Source organism: Pelmatolapia mariae, linkage group LG1, assembly GCF_036321145.2.
Source record: "Pelmatolapia mariae isolate MD_Pm_ZW linkage group LG1, Pm_UMD_F_2, whole genome shotgun sequence".
Lineage (NCBI taxonomy): Eukaryota > Metazoa > Chordata > Actinopteri > Cichliformes > Cichlidae > Pelmatolapia > Pelmatolapia mariae.
The window spans coordinates 23,751,004-23,760,000 of record NC_086227.1 but is presented as its reverse complement, the minus strand read 5'-3'; the positions used below and the strand labels follow the sequence as shown (position 1 = coordinate 23,760,000).

The window sequence follows — 8,997 nt, the reverse complement described above, 5'->3', positions numbered from 1 at the left end:
GTTAAAAGAGAATAGATCAGGAGCTTTTGACTGATATAAATTGCTGTAGAAACTAATTTACCGCAGCGATGTGTGCTTTTGTGTGTCTTCTGCTTTTGCTGTGTCATATAAGAGCTTAACTGGCAAAACTGTCCTCATCCTGGGACAACTGAAAAATACATGTGCACTAATCTAACTAACCATTTATTTACACAGAAAGCTGCCAATACACTGAGTGTCATCAGTAGCGTTCTTGTGGGTGTTTTGGCATTTGAATCGTATCCCAAAATAACCATTAGGTAATCACAAAACTTTTCATGTTTTAGTTTCAAACAGCAGGGTGCAACAGACAAAGTCAACCTTTGATCAGCATCATTAAAAGTATTACTGAAATTATCAGCAAATCACGCCACATAAAATTCCTTATGATTAATTAATATATAAAAGTATACCTGGGCGGCTGAAGCGAGGCCAGCTGTCCTTTGGACTGGTCATCCAAGTGCTACGGTGAAACTGTCTGTTTCTCTGTCGAGGCCTAACAAAAAAAAGTGCAAGATTATATTTTAAACTATAGATGATATAATACATTTACTTGTTTAAAAAAGTGGCACTGACTACTTAAAAAAAAAATGGTTTTGCTATTACCTTTGATCCCCCAGAACAGCTCGAGCCCCAAAATATCTCTTCAGCTCCGTCTCAGGGTTGAGATTCCTGATTTAAGACAGAAAATGAAATTCACTTTGAACTGGTAGAGGAAATGCATTCCAGTTAAATCCAAGTTAAATTTCAAAACAATATCATACAGCAGACAATTTAACTGAGGACCATGAGAAACACACCATATCAGTGTTGAGATTAAGAAGTGATCGTACCAGAAGCACACCCGATTTCAAAGCTGACTTTATATCAGTCAGAGTACAGAACCAAAATAAAACCAGGTCATCAGTGTAATTGTTTACTGCTTTGGGCACAGACGAGTTTCACATGATTAACTGTATTTTTGCGAGTTGAAAGCAGCAAATAAGGTTCTCACGAAAGCCACAGGAAAAATACAGTTGGGTGGAAATGTCTCAGTGGCTGCTAATCATCTTAATATTATAATTTGACAGTGCAGAATTTGCACATTTATTTGGAACCACCCAGCTGACTTACTGGTACAAAAAAGTGTTTGTTCTGTAACAGTCTTTTAATGCAGAAAGGAACAAATGATGCTTTGCCACCAACACTGGTGATTTGTCTTGTGCAACATTTTCTAAACCATTTTAACTTTTTTTATTAATAAACTGTTGTACAATCCATACGACAATCCATGGCCTTATTGTGTTTTGTTTTTCTTCTGTGAGCCAAGCGCCACCACATGGCAGCATTTCAGAATCACAGAAATTATGTTTGAGGCTAAAAACTAAACAAACCAACTTAAAACTGACTAAATCAAGGAATTTCAGCTGTCCACTGTTTTAAAAAAAATCCTAAAGCCATAAAATGAATTGGATATATTTTTTGTTATTATTTTCTAACTAATGCAGTATGCTAAAAAAACTCATTTTTGTGTACAAATATATATAGAAAGATAAATGCTTCTGCCACCATGCTGGTCAGGTTTGGTTAATGAAAAATGATCCTAATGTGTGCCATTTTTGTTGTCTTGATCAAACAAGTCCTCACCTGTGCTCCACATGTAGCACAGGTCTTCTGTCTGACACTCCAGAATTGTCATTTTGCAAACTCAGACCGTTAGACTGCTCCAAGTTTTCCAGCAATAAATCAATGTTATCATCTGCTGCAGCCTCCTGAATGTAAAGCACATGCACACAGTCAGTTCAAAAAGAGGGGATCAAGTTATGCATACTGTGAGTTTAGCTTCTGATTCTGAAGCATTAATTAAATATATAGTGTATATAGTAAATATGTTACCTGTCCATCTTCTGATGTCACTTTTGTCTTTTTCTTCTTCTTCTTCTTTTTAACTCTGTCTCCAGGGGGCTGTTAAAGAGAAGATGCACAATAAGATCAGATTTCCACAGACCTAGAAGACTGCAGAAATGCATCACTGTTGCTTTGTTTTCATTTTACCTTGGCCGACTCTTCCTCGTACTTTTGATCCAGGTTAACGGTGTCTCTATTGTCATTCTTTGCTGGGTCGCTCGTTTTGGTTCTGTTTGGTTTCTCTGCCTCTTCATCAGCTGAAATTTTTTCTCCTTCGATGTCTGCACTACCGATCTGGTAAAAATAGGACATTGGCACTGAAAGCTCTGAAAGCATCCCATCACAACATGGCACAGCTACAACTCCAACACAAACAATATCTAATACACGAAAAATCTGTGTTCCTGTTGAGAAGGTATATTGGCGATCGTGGCTCAAGAGTTGGGAGTTCGCCTTGTAATCGGAAGGTTGCCGGTTCGAGCCCCGGCTTGGACAGTTTCGGTCGTTGTGTCCTTGGGCAAGACACTTCACCCGTTGCCTACTGGTGGTGGTCAGAGGGCCCGGTGGCGCCAGTGTCCGGCAGCCTCGCCTCTGTCAGTGCGCCCCAGGGTGGCTGTGGCTACAATGTAGCTTGCCATCACCAGTGTGTGAATGGGTGGATGACTGGATATGTAAAGCGCTTTGGTGTCCTTAGGACTATTAAAAGCGCTATATAAATACAGGCCATTTACCATTAAGATGACATTTTAACCACAGCTTGTGGGTGAATTGTGGCTTAAATTGTGGGAGGAGTTCATATTTTTAGTTCTATTCTGATCAATGGAGAATTTAAATAAACTGATCCATGTAAACAGTATTGATATGAAATGAGCTGAAAATTAAAAACAAACAAACAAAAGAAACCCTTTAATGCTGGTGACACTGTGACAGAAATATTTTTCCTTCATGGCCTTAAGTTAAGACAATTTATTGTCCCATGAAAAAGTAATTAGCCCTAAATTTAATAACTTTAACAACCACAAACTGGGAATGAGTCTTTCACATTGCCATGGAATAATTCTTCTAGTGTGGTTATAATTCAGGGTTTTCAAGCATTACTGGCCTATTTAAGGTCATGCCAAAGCATCTCAGACTGAGGCAAGTGGGGGCCTGCAGTTCTTTAGATGATGTTCTGGGCTCTTTTGTGGCCTCCTGGATGAGTTACTGATGGAGTGATTTTTGTAGGCCAGTCACTCCAGGGGAAGTTCACCACTGTGGCAGGTTTTCTTAACCTATGAATAATGACACTTACTGTGGCCTTAAGAGGGCTTGGTAAGACCTTTCCACCTTTGTTTCTCATCTGTTCTTTAGTTTCTTTAGATGGTAGCACACTGTGATGCGTTTTGAGATCTTTTAACCTACCTACTACACTTTGTCTGACAGGTTCAGTTTCATTGAAGTGATTTATTGATTCAACAGGTCTGACAGTAATCAAACCTGGTTGTCGCAAGTAAAATTAAACCAAAGTTTCCAAAAACATGTTAGTGTGACAAATAGGGGGGGAATCACGAAGGGATCAGATACTTTTTCACAGCACTGTAGGTTTCAGTTAGTTATATTAAACACAGTCTCACAATAAGTAGAAGTAAGTACAAAAGGCAGCGCCTGTACGACTCCCAACCCACTAGGATTATGTTCGTGTTGATGAGGAATCACACCGACAGCTGTCGATTGTCGGTCCATGTGCAATCAGCCGTACAGGGCAATTTAAAGGTAAGTTTTAAAAGAATAGTGACGCGCTGAAAACAAATACCAGACCTTTTCTGGCGGTGTTCTTTCTGATGGTATAGACAGAGCCTACATTTGGACGATTTTCTAAAGCGACAGCCAGCTGGGCATCATGTCACACGGCTAGTCCAGAGAGAGCTAGCCGTAAACAGCTGCCATTAAGACACTAACTTTATGCTAACTTCATAAGCACGAGTTGGTGGATTACACCGTCACCTTACCAACTCGTAAATGTTGCTGAAATTTTTCTGAGCCTTGCTTTTCTTTGCCTTTCGGCCGTCACTTTTCTTGTTGGAAGGAGAAACGTTAGCCGTGTCCAACTGCTCCTCTTCAGCCTCAGCCTCAGCCTGCTCCTCCGGGGTGTCACCCAAAGTTAGATCCCCCAAATCTAACGCCTCCTGGCCTCGCTGTTTCCCTTTAAGCCTTCGAAGAGCCCGGGTAGACATTCTCTGATACTCATGAGGTACATACACTTGAATATTAACGACTAAAACTGTTGTTTTGCTAGCAGACAGACACAGCAGACTAATGAACTGAGGACGAATTCCATTGGGTTCCTTTTCTTCTTCATCGAAATGTTTCTGCGCTTCTCCGTGTGTTACTGCCATCCATAGGATAGATGAGGAATTGCAACAATAAATATAAAACGGTCACTACGCAAAGTACGTAAGAACAGGAACAGGCAGGCAATAAATTGTCAAACTAGCAAGACAGAGGATGGGAGAGCAAGATAAATATGTCTACTAGGGAATACACAACCCAAGTCATTAAAAGCCATGCAATTTAAATAACTTGCGCAATTAAAGACGCTAGATTTGTTAAGTTATGTGTTTCTATAGATTTTCCACACTTATTTCATTATTTAAAGAAAAATCATGAACATTACAATTAAGCTCAGTTGTTTTATAATTTCTTTTGAATTATTTGAAAAATAACAAATGAATCAACGAAACTGACTTCATAGCTAGTCTTACTTTGCCTTTGAATCAACATCTAATGCAGCACAACTTCTCACTGCAGTCTGTTTGTAGTTCTCTCGTTGAACAGGAGGTGGCAGAATTAACCTACTTTATAAACAAGACAGACAACTTTTCTACCAGCATAAAAAACGTGAAAAATACGCAGATTTAAGGAAATTAAATTGAATATGAATCATATTGTCTTGATGATTATTTTAAAAAACGATCGTATACAACATATACATTAAAATGCTTTTAAATAGATCAAACACTGTACATTGGTGCTAGGCCCCAAACTAAAATGAAGAAGAACCACTGTACTACTGTGGTTTCCACACAGAATCCACAAAACCTATGGATTATCATCTGACAGTATGCATTATTCATAAGCAGATGTCTATGTATAGCGATAACCAGCTGCCTGACAGGTCAGCTGTGACACACACACACACACACACACACACACACACACACACACACACAAACTTGAGGGGTAACAAAAGACATAATACAATACATAAACACGCAGAACTTGTCTGACAACCAGCACCTAAACCAAATGAATGATCCTAAGATTTTTTTTCCATTGTAAGCCAACAATTGATGGCAGTATGACAAAAATGCAGAAGAAGAAAGAAACAGCTGAGACAAGAAAGGGAAATTCTGACATATTGAAATTGTGTCCATTTGCGAAATGGGGAAGTTGCATTGCTTAAAATAATTTACCACAGAAACCTTGTAGAATAGAGATTTAAAGAACACGCCTACAACACATAATGAGTCAAAGGGCAAAAGGAGTTTATTTACAACACAGTGAAAATGCTAGCAAAAAGTTTAATAAATGGCTTAATATCAGCCAGATACAGTCAAGAACAGGAGGTCCATTTATTCCTATTAAACAGCATTGGGATGAGCTGCTTTTTAAGAAATACGTAAAGGGTTAAAAACACAGTGTAATTATTTTGGATGCAGAACAACTTAAAACAAATTGACAATATTTGCTAGCGGATGACACTTAGGAGCTACAGTGTTTACATTTATATTCTGTTGTCTGATTGTTCTTTCTTCATTGAACAAATTATTTCCTTCATTTTCTCCTCCCATTTTTCTCCAAGTTGAGGTAAGGAGGTGTGTGTCTAACTTGTTGTCCGGCCAATAGAAACACTAAACTTCAGAAAAACTTTGTTCATCCAGAGTTACACAATCCAGTAAACTGTAACTGGTTATGGATTGAAGCTATACTGCTTATTCATCATCAGTAACAGACATGGGGTTGTCATAGGCTGATTTTTCAAGGTCGCCTGCTTGTTTCCTGCGCATCTCTGGAGGAGGTCTTGGTGGTGGATTCTGAGGAGGATTCTTGATGCTCTCTCCAACTGGTTTTCGGGTCTCCTTCCGTGGAAGAATGGGCTCCCAATGCTCGCCTCGTATAGCGGCCTACAAAGCAAGAAGATGACAAATCAACAATGACTGGCTTGTGGATGATTAAGTTAAGCATGACTGAAAGTTACTGTTCAAGTCTGAAAATTAGGAAGATTATTATTACTGGTCCTTATCTTTGACACTCACAGTAGTTTAGAAAATATAAAAATAAACAGTGCAAGCTTCCACAGAGATCCACAGAGGTGTTGAGGAATTCAGTCACACCCCTAACTGTTCAGATTTCATAACTACACGGCCATCTTTCAACAGAGGTGCCAGTAACGAAACAACCTCTTCCTTGTTGCTATTTCCTTGTTTCCACTAACTGGCCAGTTCCTGCTTCAGTTAACAACTTTATCAAAAAGTTATTTAACTTGCTGGACAAAAGAAAAATAAATGGGTTAAAAACTGCAAACTTACTGCAAGGTAGATGAGGCTGGCAATGCCAAGGCAGACACATCCGAGAACAGTGGCAAGCATAAAACCTCCAGGTACACAGATGCTGAGGGAAAAAAACAAAAACAAAGGGATTTTGATGACAAAAGACAAAATAAACCAAGTCATAATCCTTGACTAATCGACAGTGACAGCAATGCTGTTTGGCAAAGTTAGCAGCTGAGATAAGGAACTCACGCAGCATGTAAAAATGCCCTGACATAGTAGTTCCTGGTCAGCGGTCCAAATGCTTTTACACACACAGTGAAGCAGTACTGGCCCCTGAGGGAAATTAAGACACAACGATGAGCAACGTAGAACTTGTCCATTAAAGTCCAGCACACATCCAAATGAATAGTGTTTGCTTACGTTCTCTCGACGCTTGTGCCCTTGGCCCTCTTGCTTCTGGGATACTCAAGTAGACACACAAACACCCCAGCAGCACTAGTTATCTGTCAAGGTGTTTTCTTTAAAATAATGTTCTTTATTTGCATGCAAAGTGTCACACAGACATAAAAACAGAAACAATATATCATCATCAGTAAACACAGTGCACTAAGTCAACAGGACCAAAAGAAGTCAGATAAGAATGCTCACTGAGATAAGTCTGAGAAGTGAAATTGAGATAAACACTGGTGACGCTGAGCAGGTTCAGCAGGCAAAGACAATAATGAATGAGAGCATTGTTTCTAATACAAAAGAGAATATGTTCATTATTTCGTAAGAATAGCTACTGGGGGAAAAGAAAGTACTTTCCCATGTTGTATTTTTGCCATTAATGAATAAAAAGAAATAATGTTCTTGCATGTCAGTGTGAACATTGTTAAGCACAGCATCGGTTAAATCCATAATACTAGAACATTTGGTCAGGTTTGATGTTAACTTGCTGCATAATTGTGCTTAACATACTGTGTGATGCATCATATACATTTGACAGTTATTGTATTAATAACACTTGTTCAACTGCTTGTCAATAAAAACACCAATTCAGTCACTAATGAGGTAGGAACAAAATGCATTTTGATATATATTAATAACTTTAAATAAGCCTTAGAGAGAAAGAAAATTCACCCACTGAGCTGCGAAAACACTTCCTGATGGAAAAGATAGGAGAGGAATGGCTAAACTGATTGAGCAGCAATGCAATAAAAACTAAAATGACATGTTGTGCAGAGAAGGATCTCTGAGCACAAAATCTGTCAAAAAAAGCAAATGGTCATCAGCAGCTTTAGACCACAGAGGCTGCCATTTGTGCAGCTAAGAAAAGGAAACAGAGCACACAGTGGGCCCATGAGTGGACATGCATGGTTGGAAAAAAATGTTGCCTGGTTGATTGGCGATGACCCTCTTTCTGCAGCATTTAGATGGTGGGGTCAAAATTTGGCATAGCAATTAAAGAATCGTTACTGTTTCAGTATAATTTGAATGTAACAGCCTTTCTGAGTATTGTTGACGAGCATATGTGTCCCTGCATGACTACAGTGTAATTGCTCATTTCACTTGGGCAGTGCACTACGCGGTCTCAGACTGGTTTCTTGAACTTAAAATGGCCTCCACAATCACACACAAACCACACCTCAATCCAACAGAGCCTGTTTAAGATGTAGTGGAGGACAGATGAATCACATCATCTGTTCTATCATGTCACTACAGACCAGAATGCCAAAGGCTCTAGTTTTAGCTGTGTAGCCTATAATGTATTTACTTGTTATAAGTATTTCAGCTTCCTGTATGCATTCCTGTATGTATCTGCACTTTATGTTAAGTTATTTAGCATGTTATTATTTTTACAACACAGAAAAAGCTTAATAAGCCAAAAATCCAGACACAATTAAAAAATACAACTGAAAATAAAGGATACACTGCATAAGCAGCAAACTGCCACCCTCTGAACTGTCCAGCAACGCCTACGATTCCTCCTGTGAGGAGAACTGAAAGAAGAAAACAGGAAGATAAGATTAAAATAATACACTCCAGCAGACTGCAAACAAAGAGATGGTAAACTGTGCTTTATTATGCTGTCAGAAATACTCTGTAAATGAACTAGACAAGAGGCTAAAAGTATAATTCCCTTTGAAAATATTCTGTTTGAATTAAATGTAACCGAATAAGGCAATAAGAAACATGCTAAATACCGCCCCCCCTCCCCTTTTCCCTCCATAATAATAAAGTTTTCATACTCACTTAGACCCGACGCCAAAGCCTGCTCATTAGCCCACATCGCCCACTCAATCTTCCCCATTATGTTAACCTAACAGCACCTCTGCAACCTCCTGGAGCTCCTCCGGCGTGGATTACCGACGGTGATAATGGTTTCTACAAGGAAGAAAATGTATTTACGAGATTTGAGGGGTGCAGGTGGGCAGGTCAGGGGCGAGGCTTGTTCTGCCTTAGCCAATCCCCGTTTTAAGCGTCATTTCCGAAAAAAATGCAGCGCTACAGCGAAAGAGGAAGAACCGAAAACTCCTGGCAGGTAACACAAGGAAAAGAAAGACCGACTTTATTCCAA

The 8,997-nt window shown here is 39.2% G+C and overlaps 2 protein-coding genes across 2 annotated transcripts in view; both read right to left on the bottom strand.

Moving 5' to 3' along the window:
* tcf25 (transcription factor 25 (basic helix-loop-helix)) overlaps nt 1–4,231 on the bottom strand; it is a 21,339-nt gene extending 17,108 nt beyond the window's left edge. The window contains exons 1-6 of the mRNA XM_063476697.1: nt 3,894–4,231; nt 2,053–2,199; nt 1,894–1,962; nt 1,645–1,769; nt 625–690; nt 432–514 (exon numbers count right to left, since the gene is read on the bottom strand). Of these exons, the coding sequence (XP_063332767.1) occupies nt 432–514; nt 625–690; nt 1,645–1,769; nt 1,894–1,962; nt 2,053–2,199; nt 3,894–4,118 (715 nt within the window). The 5' untranslated portion in view covers nt 4,119–4,231. The remainder of the gene's footprint in view (nt 1–431; nt 515–624; nt 691–1,644; nt 1,770–1,893; nt 1,963–2,052; nt 2,200–3,893) is intronic.
* Nucleotides 4,232–5,421: 1,190 nt separating this feature from the next.
* LOC134645738 (cytochrome b-245 light chain) lies at nt 5,422–8,795 on the bottom strand. Its single transcript, XM_063499349.1, has 6 exons — nt 8,673–8,795; nt 8,350–8,419; nt 6,858–6,932; nt 6,687–6,770; nt 6,474–6,555; nt 5,422–6,068 (listed from the first exon to the last, which is right to left on the bottom strand). The coding sequence occupies exons 1-6, from the start codon at nt 8,728–8,730 to the stop codon at nt 5,877–5,879; spliced, it is 561 nt and encodes a 186-aa protein (XP_063355419.1). The 5' UTR covers nt 8,731–8,795; the 3' UTR covers nt 5,422–5,876.
* Between the last annotated feature and the right edge of the window lie 202 nt (nt 8,796–8,997).

Coding starts and splice junctions, on each gene's coding strand:
- LOC134645738 (XM_063499349.1), bottom strand. CDS start 8,730: ATGGGGAAGATTGAGTGGGCGATGTGGGCTAATGAGCAGGCTTTGGCG. Junction 6,933..8,349: donor CAGTTTGCTGCTTATGCAGT/GTATCCTTTATT, acceptor ACAGATAACTAG/TGCTGCTGGGGTGTTTGTGT. Junction 6,556..6,686: donor AGGGCATTTTTACATGCTGC/GTGAGTTCCTTA, acceptor TTTTTCCCTCAG/CATCTGTGTACCTGGAGGTT.